The sequence below is a fragment of the Rhea americana genome, unplaced genomic scaffold (assembly GCF_003343005.1).
Source record: "Rhea americana isolate MKP2758 unplaced genomic scaffold, rheAme1 scaffold_50, whole genome shotgun sequence".
NCBI lineage: Eukaryota > Metazoa > Chordata > Aves > Rheiformes > Rheidae > Rhea > Rhea americana.
The window spans coordinates 4,087,745-4,109,314 of NW_028186646.1; the positions used below are offsets into that span (position 1 = coordinate 4,087,745).

At 38.7% G+C, this 21,570-nt stretch overlaps 1 protein-coding gene across 1 annotated transcript in view; it reads left to right on the plus strand.

Annotated features, from left to right (window-relative positions):
• The window catches only part of PTPRN2 (protein tyrosine phosphatase receptor type N2), a 592,277-nt gene that overhangs the window by 145,021 nt on the left and 425,686 nt on the right, over positions 1-21,570 (plus strand). Inside the window, exon 4 of the mRNA XM_085317725.1 lies at positions 16,457-16,574. Within this exon, the coding sequence (XP_085173851.1) occupies positions 16,457-16,574 (118 nt within the window). The remainder of the gene's footprint in view (positions 1-16,456; positions 16,575-21,570) is intronic.

The window sequence follows — 21,570 nt, forward strand, 5'->3', positions numbered from 1 at the left end:
AAGCAGGGATTTGAAAGTTCAGGGTATAGCTTGCTGTGCCTAAGCTGCCACAGTGTTACATAGGGCTGAACCTGTTTTGATGTTACTAGTGAGGAATAACTCAAGCTGAACTCTGAATTCCCTCATTAGAGGTTTAAGTCTCTAAGGCTAAAACTAAGGCTAAATTTTGATATTTGTTAATGGCATCCTGTGTGAATTAATATTTTCCATGGGGCACACAGAATTTTGAAAGAACCATTCTTGTAACGTAAAGGAAAGTAAAAGCCACATGTGTTTTCCAGACATGTGAAAATAATTTCAAGGGTCAGAGCTTCGCAGCTGGAATTAACAACATGCTAACTAAGAGAAAGAGGAAGAGTAGAAGGGATCTACAGTTCTGTTTTTTGTGTAGCATAGAGAACAGTGATGCTTGGAGAATATCCCCAATGAAATGAATGGCCGTAGAAATGAATCTGGCTTTTTCTCAAGGTCATGTGGGTCTTTTATTCTTTTTTCTTTCATTTTTTTTCTTTTTTCTTAATTAGATCTGTTTCTGGATGGAAAAGTACAGAGTAGAAATGAATGAACTGAACCTGTCACTTCTGTTTCAAGCTAAATCTGAAGATTCGGGGCACAACAAACTTCCTGAGATTATAATTTCAAGCATTTTTCTACATTTCTGTTTTTGAAAGAATAGAAGAGAAACTACTGTTCATTCATTTTAGTGATATATCTGAAAATGGAAGTTATTTTAGTGAGAACTTGTTCCTTTCTTACTGAATATCTAAATCAGAGTTTGTCTAAGTCTCTGTGCTAAGTTTCTGCATAGTCTGAACTGTAGCATGTGACTGCCAGCTGTCCAGATGGAAACTGTAAATCAGTCAGCAGATGAATGTGGGATTGCCTCAGCAAAAAGTAATATTTTTCAATTGTTTTGCAGATTAGGAGCCTGTCATACTTCATCTCCATCATACAATCCTAAACATTTTGTAGGGATATACAATGAGGAGAATGAAGACTATGCAATGACTAAACATGTTCTTATTTAATAGGAAATAGTATCTTATTTGGATTCCATTCCAACCCAGAAAACAAACAGTTTATATTTCTTTCCACAAGCCTTATTCTAACCTTATTAGTTCATTACATTTAGTGAACATTCAGAAATTACTCCAAATCAAAGCTACCAGTTAGCGTTGAACAGGATTAGAGCCACAAAGACTGAGAAGATGCTCAGAGCATCACTTGTTGCTTCTGATAGCCTCTCACTTCATTGTCGTGTAGCCAAAGAGAGTTGGTGAAAAGGCAGTTTTCTAGCATCTTGACACCTGGCTTTCGGCAATTTACATCTACAATTTTGATCAGTTGAGATACCTTCAGGGGTTGATGATTGAAATGAAAGACACTTTGCATTACAAGTTTGGCGTTCCTGTACAACGTGTGACACTTTTGGTGGCATTTTGTGTCTGCTGTATAATCCCTCTCTTCTGCAAGGAGCCAAAATATCTTGCTGTTCTTTGATTAAAGTAACGATTTAACAAGATACATGAGAATTAAATATAAAGAAATGGCTGCGTGCTTAAGCATTTTCAATAAGCTGTACAAGTCATTGTATGTAAACTTCAAAACAAACTATAAATCATAAGAGCAGTGGATTTATCTTATTTAAAGTAAAACAATGCAGTAATGTAATGATCATATTTTCTAATGTCTCACAGAACACAGCAAACCTCTTCGTACTACCAACAACATATTGTCCTCATTGATTTTACTAAACAGAATCATCCTACCTGTGTATTTATCAAATGTTAGTATTAAAAACTGGAAATGACTCAAAATAGAGTTTCTTCTTTTGTTGGTGAGCTAGGGAATAAAAAGTAAGCAAGTATCTCCTAATCTTTTTGTTTTCTGTTTTGCTAGGCATGTACCTGTTAAGTCATTTTCTTCCCACATCATCAACATCTAGACTGTTTTCTTTATTTGGTTTAGAATGATTCCCACTGTTTCAAAACCAGTTTTCTATTCTAAGACAATTAGTAGCCTGGCAGCCATCAACAGGTACCTAATTTTTTCGAGTGTGAGAACTTCTAGCCCCAAGCAGAAGGTCTTAATTTGAATCAATGTTTTTCTCCATTTCACTTTATATTTTGTCACTGAACATCACCACATGATTTTATCTACTATTGAAATATCATTTCTATAACAAAATCTGCCAATTAATTTCTGTTGAATTAACATGTTCAGCATCATTCAGGAGGGAAACAAATGTGGCTCTGTTTAAAAATTAAAAAAAGTTAGCTGTGGCTAGTGAAAGAGGTGCACTGGAGACATGCATGAGTCAAGTCAGGAGAATGATACTTCTTCTACATTCTGTCTCCGAGAAAACATACCTGAAAAATGAGTTAGTAAGGGCTGCTGCATCTGATTCTCTGTGTCTGGGAGGATGTAAGTACAGTGGGAATTGTAACTCTGAAGGAGAGAGGGTCTACACTGTTGGGTCTTCATGGCTTCTCTTTATTTGATTCTGCTTCCTTGCTTTGTGCTGACAGCATTTCCCCAGGGGGAAATTCCCCTAACACTGAGAAATCCACCGTGGGCAAAAAGACAGTATAGCCGCAGCTCTGCCACGGAAACTGGTCAGGCATGGGAGTGCTGTAGCATTTTCATCATACTAAACCGACTGACATGCTCTCACAGAATACTATTTGCTGTATAATTCAGAGACCTCTTAAACTTTTTAAAACCATGGCTGGATGGAAAATGAGGATACTGCAACACTTTCCTTGGAAAAATGGTTCTTTGGGTTTGCATCCTGTGAGATACGGCAGGAAATGTGGACCGTGCTGCATAGCAGGGCAGCTCTGCACCATGCAGATGGGCAGCCTGTTGATGCATAGGAGACTGTTCCACACTGTAAAACTCACTGGTGGAACTGATGAAATTAGAAGATACTTAAAATTTGTTACTGTGCTACTCAGTTTTTATATTTCATTTCTCTTTGAATTTAATAATAAAATAAAAATTCAGAACAACCATTTAAAGAATGAAGGATACGTACTTTGGAAGCACAAATAAATATACAACATATGGTATTGCCTGATGTTATGTCAAAATACTTTCTAAATTTAGTTAGCTAGAATTAGATATTGCGATTTTATTTTTTGTTTATTTCATCTTGATGTGTATTAGGCAAAAGGTACCTAATGTGATACTAAGAACATGGCAATAGCCACTGAGTGCTTCTGGGTAGCTTATAGAAGCCCATTGCAAAATATTGTAATGCAGAGCGTAAGTAAGCTAATGTATTTTGGATAGCTTCTTTCTTCTAACTCATTATAAAAGTCTGGAAAAAAATAGTCAAGCTTTCTTGCTTGTGTTTAGCTTTTTCATTTACAAAGAGTGATTCTTCCTTTCTTTCTTCAAAGTTTCTGGTGCGTTGCACATGTGCTTATGAGGTATGTGCTTCTGAACAGAGTTTCAGAGCTTGGACTCAGATCCAAGCACGTGCTGCGTGTGGAAATTCTTCAAGGGCAAAGGCAGCATCACTTGTCATTGATTCTGCAGAACATTTAAGGAGAAGTGACATTTACTAGGGCTTGTTTTGAAGATTTATAAATGCAATATAGATTTGGCAAGAATAGCTGCTTCAGTAACTGTTGTGCTGTAACAAGTAAGCATGGGCTTTACCACCAGCAGATTCACTAGCAGTTTTGTCATTCAAGTGAAAATAAATATTCGATAAGCAATTTACTAGGGATGTGAGTTCACTTCTGCTTCATTCCACACGGAAAGACCTGACATCTGCTGCCTACAGAGTGTGATTAAGGACGCAAGGAAATGAAGACAGATTTATTGTGTAATTGTCAAAAATGTATCAGGGAAACTTTTCTTGGCTAGTAAGAGTAATGTAAAGAATAATAGCAGAAGGGATATATCTAGGCTGTATACATGATGGTGAGTACAGTGTGACAGTGAATGATAACTGAACCATAAGACTAGGAACCATAACTATAGGAATTCGTGTGAATAGTGCTTATTCTTTCCTGGGCCTAGCTTTTGGTTGATCAAAACCACTCTGGTGGCATCCGGAGATACCACACTGAAAGCAAACATCGGTTGCAACCATCAGGATCCTCGTGTGGACTGCCAGAGTTGTGCAATGTGACGTTACTGTGAATGATGGCAAGAGCAATAACAAAGTTGCACAGCGTTTCCTACACCCGTGGGCAGCACAAGGCGAGCGCGGGAGGAGCGGGAAGGGCCCGTTTTGGCCCTGTCGGTACGGTGGTACGTGAGCTCCCGCTGGGCAGAGCTTGCTCGCGCCCGTTCACTCAACCGCGTCCTGCGAAGCCTGCACGAAGGAGGGGGTGAAACGCGTGCTGGGAGACTGGCTGCTGAAACTTCGCCAGGACTGCCGGAGCCCCTGCCTCCCCCCAGACCCCCTCCCGGAGCAGCCTGCTCAGAGTCGGGGGAGCCTCGGGGAGAAGGAGCCCTGACGCTGCGCAGAGTCTGCTGGACGAGGTCGGGGTGGCATTGCAGCGCGCTGGTGGCAATCCTTGGCGTCGTGCTTCACAAGTAGTGACATCTGGTGCCTGCTGCCTGCACTGCAACATTTCTACCCAAATAACTGAAATTCTGCTCTTTTGGGACAACCTTGTTTAGCCTCTGCTATAGTGTGGATCACCGATAAATACAAAACATCCATCACACGTCTATAAACGTTTATCACAGTGAACATGACAAATAAGACAGACTGATTTTTAAAAATATCTGTATGCATGAGGAAAAAAAGATTTAATTATTTTTGGTGACAACTCAACCTGATATCTTTGTTGTAATCTTGAAATCTTGGCCAATTTTAATGTAGTCTCAACCCCATAGGACGATCAAAAATTATCTGAGAAACACTAAATATGGTTATTTTTTAAAAATGTAAAAGATTCAAGGGCATACCTTGGTATGATGTAGAGCAAGGCGAGTTAAACCTGATGGACTGTTAAGTATAATGTATCGTATAAAAGACTTTTGTGGCCATAAGGACGAACTTCTTTAGTTTATAGATTTGAGTCTTTGGCATTTAGTTAAGAAGTTATAGATAGAAATCATTATTTTCATTCATATGTCATGTAATGTAAGTAAAAGAAATCAATATAGATTCTATCTCTAGTTATATGTAGAAATGTAGAAGTCAATGGTAAGTAGAAATAGAAGATTAACAACAAAATGTTGAAATTGCAATATCCTGTTTCTGTTTTACTAGCTGTAGTAAATAAAACAAGTTAATCCCAGATTCTGTTATTCTTTTTGCAACAAATAATCCTGAAGAATAAAATGATTGTTTTTCTAGAAAAAAAGAGAATATTTTTCCTGTTTGCCAGTGCTAACCCTGTGTGAGATACTGTGAGTAGGGGATACCAGCTGAAGGCTAGATGTATAAATGTGTGAAGCAGGACATTTTTGATAGTTTATTCACTTATCGCTCTTTCCTTCACAAGATTTGTGCGTTTGGGAGTGGTAATGGCAAGTATTTTCTTGCCAGATTGCCTTGCCAGGCTAGTGATTTTGATAACTAGCATGAGAGAAAGGTAATTCTTTGTGTTTTCATTCTTACATTAGGAATAGCTAAGAAGTGTATGGAGCTCTTGGCCACTTTTGCAGGGACATTTGCTCATAGTTTGTTACTCAGAAGCAGCAATCTGGTCAATGAAACAGAGGTCTTTAAATAATACGTCAGTAAAATTTGTTCAATAGTCTGGCTTTTTAGCACTGCATCTTTTTTTGTGAATTAGCTTAAACTGCTGTCGTGGCAATCAGATTGATTGCTGCAGGGCTCATCTGTCATTCCTGCTGTAAACAAGGGGGTAGCATGCTGATAACCAAGGCTGCGTAACATTTTCCAGTATTATTTATATGTGCCTAATGGAGTCATTTGTAGACAAATAGAATAACCAATATTCCCTTCTAACTACCTTTATGCCTCTCTTTCAAAGAATTAATATATAGACTTTGTTTTGTTAACACAGGAGAAAAATGCATGTGACATTTACCCAGGATACCCTGAGGAAGTGGAAAATAAGGCATATGAATGCTCCAGCACATCAAAAGTATGGTAATAAGTAGCACTCGGTAATCTAGAAATATATCACTATTTCTTAACGCTGGCAGTCACTGATCAGAAGACTTATCATTTGTAACAGTGCTAAGTGAAGAGAGAAATATGAGCTATACCACCAATGTGATCCTCTTTTGAAATGCTTTAACATTACTGCTGTTTGCACTCTAAAGGATGTTTGCTGATTCATATGCCATTCAGAATTATTGATGGACAAATTTCTGGAATGAAAGGCATTTTTGAAAATATATTCACTTACTTTATATTAGTCATAAGTCCTTTAACTGTAGAAATATATTGAAGTTAAGAAGAAAACCCACCTGCCTGCTGCGGGGTTAAGGCTACATTGCCGAAGCTCCTAGTGGATTCCCTTTTTCTTGCTGTTTGTGGTTTCCACCAGCAGGTCCAGGTCTGCGGTGCCTGGATGCTTGCAAAGTGCACTTTACAGCTTTACCCCCAGGAAAAGTGTGCAATGATACCGGTTTTGCAGATAGAGAGATGAGTAGTCACACTGCTCGTGTGACAGGTGCCACGTCTGTGCGTGTCCCATTTGTTTGTGTGCGTCACATTTGTGTTGCGTTACCTGGGCAGGCAGCGGGCACCGATCCCGAGGCGCGTGTGCTCTCCGGGCCCGTTTCTGGCTCAGGCCCAGGCTGCGTCTCAGAGCACCGTTTCGTATTGGGCACCCTAGGTATAGCAGCTCTTTCTGGTTATTTTGGAATATATCAGAATATTCAGATTTTAAGCTGAATAGAGAACGCTCAGTGGAAAACGTTTAAAATAAGTGGGGCAAAATTGCTCCCAAGAATGCTAGGAATATTATGTTTGTTATATATATTATAAAAGTGTATGCTTAATTTTGATGTGATTTCGTCAGGGCTTCTCTTGAGGCATTTTTTTGATGATAAGTCTTTCAATAAATGCCATTTAAACAGAGAATCTCTTGATGGTTGTAAGCATCAAACGATGCAGCTTTTTGAATGAAGCGATATATTATGAATGGGCATCACTGGAACTGTGCTTACAACAACTCTCAGAATTTAGGGGCTTTTAGTTCGTATCTGAGTGTTCCAGGTCTTCTACTGTGAACCTTTTAGTTCATTGACAAATTTGCCCCCAAAATCAGTCAGAGATTAAATGAAGTCCCAGTTTGTTGGTGGTGTTGCGATCATATCAAATCACCATTTATAAGCACGGTGTATTTTAAGCACTCAGAGAGATTAACCCCGAAAGACGTGAAGAAGCTAGGAAGAATCAGGAGCCAGAGCGTGTGCAACTGGCAAAGCATCAGCGTGAATCTGTGAATCAGCATTTCATGAATTGCCCAAAAATGTTATTGAAGCTCACTGAGGTATTAACTATTTGAAACAAGGGAAAGAAAATGAACATCAGGCAAGAAAGTATATCAATCAGGTTCTGTCACTACATCTTTTTCATTGCAGGCTACACTAAGTCAAGTAATTTCATTTTAATCCATGGACATCAACTGAATACATGGGCAGCTACTGCGCTTTAGATGACATGTGGTACAATAATTTGCTACTTGGGGTAATTGGATTGCAGATCAGAGCCCTGAGGTGTACAGATTAAGAACAGCTAAATGAAAAAAAAAAGGGCTATTGTGCAAAGTACAGTACAGTATATTGGATCCTGTATTGCACCTGGCGAAAGCTCAAAACCCCAAAAGTTTACTTGAACAGGAGAACAGAAAGAAGATAATTTAAATAATCCTCAGGCTGAAAAACGCTAGGCTGTCTTTCGGGGCTGCACAGACCCACTCAGTGCGCATTTTCTGTACATGGGGTGAATTCAAAATGAAAGCTGCAGAGCACTAATCAGCTTTTCGGGGAGCAATCTGACCTGCAGAAGGTTCATCTTTGCTTCAGGCAAAAGGACTTGGCTGTCGTACTTTCCTGGAAAACTGCATTTCAGCCACCAAGATCTTTATAAGGTTCCTATGGGAACCCTAACTTCTGCAGTCGTTGTGGTTTTATTATTAATAATGGCAGCAATAACAATTATTGTTATTGTTGTTGTTATTGCTGTAAAAAGAGACTGTACAAATGTGTGCAATATATTAGCCCTTCCTGGAGGAATTTATAGTCTAAGAGACGTGACTTAGAAGAGGGAAATGGCTAAAAACACTGGCTAAATATGTTTATGGAAGTTGCTTCCAATCCTTTAAAATTTTCAAGTATTCACCTCTGTCTGCTCTAGTCTGCATCAGTCTTGATGCGGGCTAGGGCATGGAGACTGGGAGACACAGTGCACTTGCTAGCGAAGACGTTTCAAGCCTGCCCGATTTGTCTGTGCTTTACCTCACTATAAATACGCTGCAGAATCTTTTGCTCTGACTCGTCCTACCGTTTCCTCCACGCGGTCGATGCACTGGGTTGTGTGTAAGTTTTAAGGACATATATTCACAGCCAAATGCTGAGATGAATTTGCAATTGCAGACTTAGCTGTACTGCACAGTTTTGCACTCCTGCGTATTGACTTGGCCTGTCCAATTTAAGGCACTCCTCTGACAGACGAAAATTGATTTTTCACAGACATCAATGAGAGTTCAGCAGTTACATAAAATGGGGGTGAGATCTGCTATGCAGATCTGAAAGAATTCTGCTCATAGGCATTTAAAAATACATGAAGAAATGTGGATCTGAAATGGATTTACTAGAATATGTATAACATGTATAGCCACATAATTCTCTATACTTCTTTAAGTGCCAGGATATTTCTGACCAATTCTGCCTTGTTAGAGGTGATGTTTTAATTCCCAGACTGAAATGACTTCAAAAGTCCTTCCCCAAGAACGATATTTTTCATAACAATAAGGCTGTCATCCTGCTGCTAGCATGGAATGAAATGGATAAAACAGAATGAGAATGAGAACCTGTTCGTTTTATGTGCATCATTAACTAGTGTTTGGACAATATCTGCATGCTTGGCATTGTAAAGCCTAGCATTACAACCAGTTTCTGCATACTGAAAAGTTCCTGAAAAGATGAGATGGGTGAATGAAAATTTGGAGTAGCATAAGAGGTCCATAAAGGAATAATAAAATAGAGAGGGAAAGAGAAAGGAATGGAAAAAATGAAGAATATTTTAACAGAAACGGAAACACAGTCACTTGTTCTGATAACTTACAAAACATTAATGTGATAAAGGCAGCTGTTTTACAGTGTAAAATTAAAGTCAGGAATTAAAATCAGGTTTTGGGTATTACATTTTAGGAGCATGGGAATATTTCTCATGTTCTTGAAAACTCCTTGCACTGACAACACTGAGGAAATATCTGTGAATAGTCCAGGGACAGAAGGAAGTGGAAGATTAGAACATGCCCCTCTACTCACTGTTTTTTAGAGGTTCTTTGATGAGCCTGTCAGGCTTAAACACCATAGAGAACTAATCAAGCTAAAGATGTAACTGACCATGAATTAAATTTAGGCTGAACTCTAATTTAAAATTGTAACCATGAAAGAACCCCCTTTTGCACGTCTTCCTTCCTAGAAAGCATTTCTGCAAACAGAATCATTTACTTTCAACCCAAGGTTGAAGGGTATCAATTTGTGAAAAGGATTATATGGCACTGTGAATAGTATAGGATTTAGCTCAAGGATCTGGGAAGTCTCTTTCATGTACCTGTTCCTATTCTAGCCTTTGGAAAGTAGCTTGTTCTAGTAGGAAGTTAGACGATACATTTTGCATTATCATATTATTCTTTTATTACTGTCAGCTCCAGTGCCAGAAAAAAACGTGTAACTCTGCACTTAGAAACTTCCTCTTGTGTAAACCATTTTTTTCTTCCTTTCTATTTGCAACAGGAGTTGAAATAAAAGTAAAGAAACATTGCATGCTGAATCCTGTAATTATTTTATATTCTCTTTAGCAAATGAAGTGCTCATTTGGCTTTTTCAAAAAATACAAATTCTGAAAAATTGAAGAGGGAAGGATTCCCTCAATCTCCTTTTGGTAGTTCCTTAGAGTAAATTAAAAACAGGGCTATAAGAAGATCACGCTAGTAATTTACTTCTATGTAGATTGTCACTTTTATGTATAATAAAACAATATATGAAAATTTGAAACTGTAATCCTTAAGTAGTCCTTTGATCTCTTCTCCCAAACGGAAGCTCTTTGCTTTGGGAGCATGAGTGCATTGGTGCTGGATGCAGCCACTGAAATGTCTTCATTTCGGGAGAGAGGAGCTCCCCCCAGAAGCTCCCAAAGAGAGCAAAAAACTCAGCAATGCAAATCTCGGACTTGGCACCACTTCCAGTGAGCACAGTGGAAAAAGCAAGGAAACAACAAAAGTTCCTGAGGACTTTCTGGAGAGCACTACCACAGTTCCTGTTGACATGAGTTGAAGAAGCAGTAATGACTGCTTATAACTCCAGACTGTTCCTTCTGATGCAGCTGGTGTGCGAAGCTATACAGGGTCTAGGTTCTACAGAAAGTCTGAAACATCTCTGCCAGATCTTTTTTCAATCTGGAAGACCACAAAATATTGGACAAGAGTAAAATAATTTAATTGAAGTAATTTTTTTTATAGAGAAGCTGTCTTTAATCACAGTTCTCAGAGCAAAGGAATAGTCCAAGCTGAAGATACAGTGGAGTTAAATTTTTGTGACACAGTTTATAGTAAAAGCCAGCAGCAACCTTAACTGTGCAGAGGTGGGTTTAACTTCTTTATTATTATTTTTGTCATTAACCTGCCAGTGCAAGTTGTAATGCAAAATTGCTTTTGGAAGAAGTTCTAGTTTTCTTTTATTGTCATGGGAAGCCTCAAGACTTTACCATTTGACTGCATTCTTAGGTTGGAAATACTGCACTTGAAAGAATGAATTTTGATATACACATAGCAGCCACAGAATTAATACTGCAATTTTGAGTAAGTCAGTGCTGAAATATGTGAATATCACTGTATGTGTCCTTGAGCTCTGAAAAGGGAGATCTGGGATGAGCACAAGTGCTGCTCCTCTGGAGAGTGTGGACAGGCAGCCTGCAGAAAGTCATGTCTGTACGTTGACCTACCTGTTGTGAAAATAGGGGAGAAAGCCAATCATTTCCAATTCTGCAGATGTTCTGACAGCTAAAGTAGGCATTAACAATTTGCAGCACAGGGCGTGAGGGATGAAACTCTCTGAGCTCTACAGCTGAGAGTTTCCTGACTGAAATAAAGTAGCAGCTGAAGGTAGCTCAGAGGAAAACCTGTTTTGTCATATACAGTATAAGGACAAAATGGAAAATATTATCAAAAAGTGGAAAATAATTTAATGCCACTGAACTGAAAAATAGTAACATTCTGGCTTCAAGTCTGAATACTTCTGAGGTGTTTTGGTATTTGTAAGGGGACTTCCCTGACAAAGAAGGATCAGGTTTTAGGGAATAGGTTTCTGCCAATATGAAATAATCTCCTGTCACATTGTATGGACTTGATATAGAAAAATATTCCGCTGCCAATATGCAGAACGAATCATTTTGGATTTCAGTTGTCACAAAAGCTGGAAGAGTCTCATAGCGTTGTGCTGTCGGACGCTTGTCACGCTCCTGTTTAACCTGCTTGAAGAGCCGTGGCCGCAGCCCAAGGAGTCTCACCCATGCTGGTAGGAAAAATAGTCCAGCGCATGGGCAGGAGGATCTGCAGGTGCAGATTTTCTGGGGGTGAGAACTGCTATGGCTTGTAGGGACGTACATCGAACTCTGATGGCTTCACCAGAACGCTACAGCAAGCTGAAAGAGCTGTTGTTTTGCCTCCTGAATCTCCATAGGAGTAAAGATTATTTGGCTGAATAATTCTGAATTAGAACAGGTTAAGATGGAGAAGTAGCAGATAGATGTTTTCGACAGATGTTTTCAAATGTTTCAGCTAATCAAATTTACATCAGCTAACAGTGTGGTCAGGTATATTTGGACAGGCATCAAGTTTCTCTAAGATGAAAAACAGAATGCAGAACAGAGGGAAGAATGCCATTAGTTAAAGAAATTGAACAGCCAAGAGAAGAAAATATGTATTTGAATTTTGATTATTTTTAAAATAATTCTGCATAATTGGTATGGCTGCAAAGCCAGCTAAGCAGGTTAAAAATGATAAATGTGAAAACAACTTTGAAATTTCATTTGGAGATGTAAGCTAACATCTTTGCCAGTACAAATCTGTAAAAACTATTTCCTTCACTTTTTAGCACTACTTCCTTTGGATTTGATTTCAATTAGTAAAATAACTATTAGATGTGTGCTTTCTGTTGACACTTTTGTTGCTTGGTGTTAAAGTTAATAGAGACCTAGACTATTTTTCATTATCATTTTTATAACTGAGTATATAAGAATAATTCTTTATACTAATATTATGTAAGATTATAATGTATAATGATATAGACTAGTAATAATATGTAGTTGTGCTATGGAAAGAAAAGATCCAGAAAAGATCAACGGAAGGCCAGGTTGTATCTGCAGTAATGCCATTGTTGTTGATGACGTGCAGCTTAGGTTTGGTTTTCAGCTGACTCTACACTAGCATTGCCTTTTCACATACACTTAAGATAAGGAAAAGAGAGGGAATACTGGGGCTGTGCCATGGAGGATAAGCATGTTGTGTGCCACGTCTGGCCACTGGCCCTTCAGAGAGACCTGGACAGGCTGGAGAGCTGGGCAGAGAGGAACCTCCTGAGGTTCAACAAGGGCAAGTGCAGGGTCCTGCACCTAGCGAAAAATAACCCTAGGCACCAGTACAAGCTGGGGGCTGACCTGCTGGAGAGCAGCTCTGCAGAGAAGGACCTGGGAGTACTGGTGGATGACAGGTTGACCATGAGCCAGCAATGTGCCCTTGTGGCCAAGAAGGCCAATGGTCTCCTGGGGTGCATTAGGAAGACTGTTGCCAGCAGGTGGAGGGAGGTGATCCTGCCCCTCTACTCAGCCCTGGGGAGGCCTCATCTCGAGTACTGTGTCCAGTTCTGGGCTCCCCAGCACAAGAGAGACATGGAGCTAATGGAGAGGGTCCAGCGTAGGGCTACAAAGATGATCAGAGGGCTGGAGCATCTGCCCGATGAGGAACGGCTGCGAGAGCTGGGCCTGTTCAGCCTGGGGAAGAGAAGACTGAGGGGGGATCTTATCAATGTGTACAAGTACCTGAAGGGAAGGTGTCAAGGGGACAGGGACAAACTCTTTTCAGTTGTCCCGTGTGACAGGACAAGAGGCAATGGGCAGAAACTGAAGCACAGGAAGTTCTACCTGACCGTGAGGGGGAATTTCTTCCCTGTGAGAGTGACGGAGCACTGGACCAGGTTGCCCAGAGAGGTTGTGGAGTCTCCTTCTGGGGAGATCTTCAAGGCCCACCTGGTTGCAACCCTGTCTACCATGCTCTAGGTGTCCCTGCTTGAGCAGGGAGGTTGGACTAGATGATCTCCAGAGGTCCCTTCCAACCTCACTGAGTCCATGATTCTATGATTCTCACGGGGACTCGCTGCCGTCCGTGCTGCTCAGCTGGGAGCAATTTTGTGCCTGTAGCTGCAGCCGCCGCGTTCAGGGCAGGACAGGGCTGCTGGCCGCCCTGCAAAAGGCGGTGAAGGGGCCAGGCGCGGGCTGGCGGTGGTAGGAAGTCACGTCGCCCCGCGCGGCTCCAGCTTCGTGACACGGAGGCAACGCGCGGCCCAGAGCGTCACTGTGACCCTGCTCCGCCGGCAGAGAGAAATCGCTGTAACGAGGGTGCGAGTTACAATTTTATATTAGAGTTCAGCTTAAATTTAATTCATGGTCCGTTACATCCCCTAGCTCTCATTTCCGTAGCAAATGTGCCCTCTTTCTTTCTTCGCTTTACTCCATTCAGTGCCGCCGTTGTCTTCTTTCGCAGTACTAAGGACTGTGCACATCATAGCGATTTAAAATGCATCATGAGAAAACTTTAAAATAGTGCTGTGGAAAAAAAAGCATACCCAAGGTATCCAAGGACATATACTAATGACCAGTGAGAGCTGGGATTGCAATGGTTTACTTTATCTGGAGGCTTTTTTTGTGACAAAAAGGACTGTTTTGTGGAGGCTTACAGGCAGGCACAGCTGACTATTGACACCTCGGTCTGTGGCCGTTTATAGAGCTCAAGATTGACAGAGATGAATTTCCTGTCTCTATGCAAGTACTGCTGATGGTTTTTTTTTCCTGCTTTGATTTGAGAAAAGCTCTTGAGAATGATTCTCTGTGTTTTTCTTCAAAGTTTATTTATGTGGGTAATCTTTAGCTTTTAATAGGGTTAGTATTGGCTTAGAGTTATAGAATGAAACTGCAGTGATTTTGGAAATATAGTTCAGAAATAAGTACTTCTAAAGCTATGCTAATGATTTTTATATATATATATATATTTTAGCTGAACTTTTTGGTTACACATTCTTCTAAACTTGACTGTCATCTTAGCTTTTTTCTCTTGTATGAATTTATAAAAAAAGTAACAGAGAATTAAACTGGAAAAAATATGTACGTGTGTGTGTATATATATATATACACACACACACACACATATATATATATATATATACACACACACACATTATATATAAACTTCCATGTAAAAATAATTTTAATAACACTGTGCTGAAATAATCATATGTTCTTGATGACTCATTTTTGTGAATTCACATAAGAACATATTCTGAACAGCCTTGGATTGAGATTTGCAAAATGATTTGACTACATCTACTTACATGGCTCATTTGAAAAGGTGAGATTTGCATCTGAAAAGGATGAATCAGATCTGAAAATATCTTGGAGATTATCTCCCCTCACCTCCCAGGTTTGGAACCATTTTCTGTAGCCATTGACATCAGGCATGATTTTGGGTGAACTGTTTTCTCAATAAACTTGCGTAACATTTTTATTTAAGAAAAGGAGGGGGAGGGAGCAAAAGCAAAGTGAATTTCTTATATGTCAAAGGTTTTTTTTGTTTTATTAAAGCTTTCATATATACATAGGTTGGTTCTAGATTGTTTAATAACAATTTCATATATGAAAAAAATATGGCATGCCTAAATCGGGACTTTTCTAAAACTCATCTAAATACCAGTCAGCAGTAAGCTTGAATACTTCCTCTGCATGCTCCGAACTGTCTGTTTGGACAGGACGGACACATCTATTTCAACTTCTTTTTTTGGATTCGGGCTTAGGTAAACAGATAATGAAAGCCACCTTAATACCTAGGAAAAATCTGAAGAGCATAACCCATTTTTAATAGCCCATGGGATAAAGCACTCATCCACGAAGGGAGATGGCCACGTTCTGGCTTCTGCATAGGCTGGCGGTGCTTAAACTTGCAGCCCAAGAGAGTCCCTGTCCCAGCAAACCTGGTGTTGCCTGCAAATCTTGGGGATATTGATAAAGTGCGTATGAAATGGGAGCTGAACCAGAAAGCCCCTTCTGAGGCGGGTTCACTCGAACAGATATATCCCCTTTCACCTGGGGCTAGAGAGAATTTTTCTTTAGGAGGTTTCCTACAGCAAGATATTTGCGGAATTGCCATATCTGGATTTTTATCAATATGAGGATTTTATGGTGTTTCACTGTGCCTAACAGAAAGGCAGAAATTCTCTGCAATTATGTGATATTTAGTTATTAGATAATTATAGATAATTGCAAGGGTGACTTCTATATAGTAAAGTGTTACCATAAAATCTAAATTCTAGAAATCAGATAACAATTATGGTTGGAGTTATATTGTCATTCCAAGTATAATTACTATGAGATTGGCAGCGCATGCAATTAGTGAGTAATCATATGAAATTTGCCTTTAGAGCTGCACTTCCCCCTTGTTATAAAGTTCTTTGTCACAACATTTGAATATAAAGATAACATAAATTGGCCTTCAGAAGTGCTACGTTAAAACCCCAAATACCTTTTTCCAGTGTAATACTCACTACTTAATGCTCTAGCTGCGTAGTTTGATGGTGGGAGCAGGGAAGGGGTGGTGCATGGTGAACCGAGCAGAACTGACCCGATCACCTGTGGGAAGCCACTGTTCAACCGATACCAGCAAAGAGTTTTAAAACTCTCTGTCCTTCAGTAGCTGGCTAGTAAGATAATGCTTTTCCATAGCTATGCAAAAATAATCCTTTATTATGTATTAAAGCTAGTTTATACAAAGCTAAAATTGTATTAAGAACAAGTTCTTTAAAGATATCATCACATCATCTACTATCTTCCTTCTATTTTAGAAGTTCGATTAATAATGTTTCTTTCAGGAGCAAAGAAAAATCAGTCTTGGATTCATATTCAGCAAAGCCTCTTTTTTCTTTTCAGTTACTAAATAGTGTCTTTGCTTTTTTTTTTTTTTTTTTTTTTTTTTTTTTTTTTTTTTTTTTTTTTTTTTTTTTTTTTTTTTATCAGGTTTTACCTGGCAAGATGATTACACACAACATGTTATTGGTCAGGAACTCTCAACCATTCATAAAATCCACAACAGACGCCCCAATATATTTCCACCTGAAGTGTCTCGCGCAGGAAGGTAAGTAAGTTTGCAGTGGCTTTTGTGGCCAAACCTCATAGGTTTTTTTTTTTTTTTTTTTTTTTTTTTTTTTTTTGCAAATGATGAGAAGCAGAATGGCACCACAGCACTGAATCTGAAATGTTAAATGCATCACTAAAATCACTAACTAGACAATAAATGTAAACGAGTTGTATTAAAGTATCAAAAACACGCTTAGGAAAATGGCACACAAAATGAATGAGAACCCTCAAAAAAATTAAGAAAATGTTGCTTCTGCCATTAGCTTAGGAGGTCAGAAATCAAAACCTCTTTCGTTCAGTTTATGCAGTGTCTAGTCTCCATTCAGATTTGCCTGGCATAGGAAGGCAGGCACGTACAAGCGCTCACCCACAGGAGAAATTTTATTCTGGAATAAACCAATGAAAAGAAACAAAAAGAAGTGCTCAAAGTGAGTCTGACCAATTAATGTCATCAAACTCATATTTTTCCAAAACAATGTTGTGACTGAATTGAAGTCCATAGATTCCCTACCTTGGTGGCAAAATTCACCTGAGAAAGAGAGATTCATGTGAGATCTTACGGCAGGAAACAATTTGGGGACATCTCTACCTAATCTTTGTATTAAAGAAGCCATTTTTTCTAGTAGTTTGAAAGATATTGAGGGGTGACTAAGTTATAGATGCAAGAGACAAAGACTCTGTAATTGTGTAGAGAGATATGGATGTAGGACTTACAACATATTCATATACTAGTACATGTATAAATACACTTTTTAACCTGTCCTAGGCTGTCCTTACAGGCCTTAAGTTCAGCCTAATCATACAAACCTCAGAAGTCAATTTTAAAAATATATGATTTACTAGGAATGTTAAAATGATTTGCTTCTAAATGATTTTAAGAAATGAAATCTTGGAATTACTGAGCTTGAAGGACAGTGCTAATTGTTAGAAAATTTTCTTCATAGTGGAAGAAAGCTGGAGCTCCTAGCCCTGATGGGCAAGATATTGGACATTCAACCTGAGACCTTTAGAGAATTTGTTGCTCAAGGAAATCGTCTCTTGCAAAGAAGGGAAACCATTTCTCTGATAGATTGCTCTTTTATGTAAATAAAAATGCTGTGTAATTGGAAATGCCCTGTGGCCTCAGTTGTGTTTGCTTCCATTTTTTCTGATTCAATTCATAGAATTTGACCCTGTATTTTTCATACTTGCTGATTCATTCAGTGTAAAGGAAACAAAACCACTCCTTAAACTCACAGCACAGTACATTTCAGGCTGATGGTAAGGTAGAAGCTTAGCTTCTAGATCAGATACTGATCTATAATTTTTCATAAAGATGATAAAAACACATGTTGGTATCCATGAACCTGTTCTCACTGCTTAGATACACTAAATGCCATTGCTGTACGGATTGCTCTAGCAATAGAAATTATTTTGAATATATTATGGGGGATTTTTCAGAAATGACTGTATCTTATGAATTTTTGTTCATGGGAATATGATAACATAAGGTGGATTTCCGAAAGGTCAAGATCATATTCTCCAATGTTCCAAATTCTTAAATGGAGTTGTACAAAAATGAAATGTGTAAAAATATATAGAAATAATTTAATTTTATATTGATAAAGAAATATCACTTATAGGAGATCCTATTGTAATCAAGATTGAGGTGCTTTGCGTTTTTAATTAGAATTGTATTTTTTAAAAAATAATCTATTTTGTGTATTGACACTTTAGGAACATCAGAATTCCAAATGTGTTCCACGTATAGCGGTTCTTATTGTGAATAGATTTTCTGAAGTTATCAAGCTCTGCTTCTGAAAGGATTATCTTATGTGCCAACAGTTTAAAACATTAGTTGATTTTTCTGGCTGTCCATTTGCAATATATTCTACAGGTCGGGGATCAGTGAGATTTTTTTTCCTTGGCTTCTTGTAGATTCTGATAAATTTTGCTATATGCTCAGTGTGCTTACTGCTTTTGCTAAAATATTATCAGATAATAATTAAATAATTAAAATAGCAACATCACATAGGTATCTGATTATCAAAGAAACATTGTGGCAGGAAGACCCTTTATTAAGGATAACATGTAATAAGGCAATATGAAGTCATATTAATGAGTCATTAATCCCCACAGAGTTAGTGAGAGCAAGAAAATAGACTCAGACACTTGAAAGGTAAATTGACTTAGGCTAAATTAGTGCATATGAAATCTGATAGAACAGAAGACATGGATTTCATCTTAACCTCCCCCTGAAACTGGGAGTTTGATTTCAAGATGAAAGTTCTTTCTTTGGTGGCTAACTGGAGTGTACATGGTATTTTCTGGGCCCTTATTAAATTTCAAAAAAGCCCCACTCTTGAAAGAGGATCCAAGATAAAGGAAAAAAATCCATTCTGCACGCAGGGAATAAATGTCAGTTGTGTTCATTGGTGCAATTAGGCAAAACCACAAACGTTTCCAACAAACTTCAATGTATAAAATGGGTTATAGCATTATTTCCATAATAAAACCATCATTAAGTCAGTAATAAGATTCTCACAGCATTTAACAAGGAGAAACTCCTTATTCTAAAAAGTATGATATCTATCATTTGAAAGCATTCTACAAAAGCATAACATCTGCAGTGCAGTGGTTCAGATATTTCTTGCAAAATTATAAAGTATTGGGTTTTTGTAGGAATTATATAATTATTTCTGTACATAAATAATTATGTATATTATGATCTTTATACATTGTAGTTCTTTGCATGCAAAGTCCTTTTTCAAAACAAGTTAAAACAAAACATGCTTCCCAATAAGTATACAACAAGAAGTCAACTGACAATCATTTCTCCTACTCACCAGATTCTTTTATATATTCCTCGTTAATCCATTTTCCAATATCACTTTGTCACATTTAAGGGAAAAATTTTAATTCAGTTGTAAGAACAGTTCATTTAATGCATTTTACTTTCTGCAGTAGCAAAGTTAACAATAGTGATATATTGGTGAACTGAAAAGATTTTCTGAAAGTCTTTCAAATATATTTGTAGGATTTTATAAAGGTTGCCATCAACTGAAATGTAATGCTATGTTAACCTTTTTGATTGTTGTTTACAAGTTTATAGTGTATAAAATTACAAATACAGAATTCAAGCACAATTTGACAGCAATTGCAATCTCCATAAGAAAAATTAGAAATGTTTGGCCTTTGGTGGTTTCTGCTTCTACCACCAGAGTGAGTGATTATATACTGCAAGTAATGGCTTGAAAAGCTAACCTAAATACTGTCTTTTATCTGTGCATTCAATTCCCATTTCCTCCAGCAAAAATCCCAAGGGTAGAATTTGGTCTAGTATTTCCATTTGCTCTCCCTTTTCAAAGTTAGCACAGAAAGGAGAAGATAGATGTTGGAATTAAGCAAGGAATGAGAGATGAGTATTTGAAATTGGGATACCTTCTCTATGATAGCCTCTTTGGATTAGTTCATCTCTATTGAAGCAGAAAGCCTACTGCCCAGTTCATTCCAGCACTGCAGCACACTTTTCATCTGCTTTTAAGTTGAAAAGGAGGTGGATAATGTTACCTGAACCTCCACTCTCCATCACCAGGCACAATTTAGAGCTCTGGAATTAGAGAAAAATACAGACAACATGAGAAGCGAGCAAACTCAGGGTAAATTATAGCAAGACCTCTGTCGTGTCCTGTGCAGTAAAACTTCATTTTCCTTGAACCTGTGTGCCTAATGGGTAGCCAGTTAGTTTATACCTTGGGAGGTATTTTATACCTTTATACCCACCCTTGGGATGGGGTGCAATGGCTTTGGGACGTCTCAGCACAGGGACAGGACAGTCGAAGCCTACCCTCCTTGCAGTGAATTTGGGTATGTGCTGGGGAGTGAAAAGCATGTTGAGAATACAGTTAAAAAACTTCTGGAGTGTGGGAGTACACAGGCATTGGGTATGGCTGGCAAAGTCCCAGGGTTGTGTAAATTGTCCTGGGTGCGATGAAACAATCTTGACTTGAACATATAGAAAGGTGCGGTAGAGGCTTTCATAGCCATTCCTTGTGGGTTGCCGTCCCTGTGCCCAGTCTCTCTCGTGGCCTCCGTATTAGTCAGGAGCTACACTTAGTACAGTTGTGAAAGTGGGTGAAAGGCAGTTACTTTGTGCAATGAAATTAAAGTAATGCAATTAAACCCAGGATCTGGACAACGAGATCATGGTGATCTTTCAGGCCGTGCCCCCAAATAAGCACCACCACATGAACTGGTGGAATCAGACGTTGCTTATGGTTGCCTGCAGATGTTTAAAGTAAAATGATGCTCCCTCTCCCTGGGCTGTAAAGGTCCTTCCCCAGAGGTCTCCATCACTAGAGAAGCAGGATGTAGGTGGGAAATGGTGGCCCCAAAATGTTATTTCTCTCCAAACGATGTGTCACTCACAGGGAAGAAAGCAGATTGGTGACCCTCCCTCTGCTTTCTTACGTGGAGTATGAAATAGTTACTGGTGTTGACATTTAAATTATCGTTACCATTGACATGTTGTTGAGAGAGATGAGGAGAGCTGATAGTAATTCAGAGCTGTTGTACAAAACGCGCTGAATCCCGTATACACACCTCTGCACTGCTGTTGCTTAATCACATATTTATCTTTATTTTTGCAAACATCACCAAGGTTTGTTTAAAACAGTCAGGAAACATTGCTATCTTGCGAATCTCAGGCACCTGGGGTCAGAAGAGATACCTTTTCTGTCTCATTATCCCCTTCTTAAGCCTTTTGCTGGAGCTACCTTGCTTAGTTACTTCTGTATGTCCAACAGTCTCACAGTACTTTGTAAGTTCTTGTGGGACCACAATGATGTTGATTCTCAACAAAATGCAGCAAGTTTTTGAAGTCTTAAACCCACCTATATATTTATTTGGGGTGCACTTTAGTGATGCATATTTTCTGTTTACAAATCTTTTTTCTCTCTGGACATCATTTTGCCTTGATGTAGGCTTTTTCTTTTTCTTTTTTTTTTTTTTTTTTT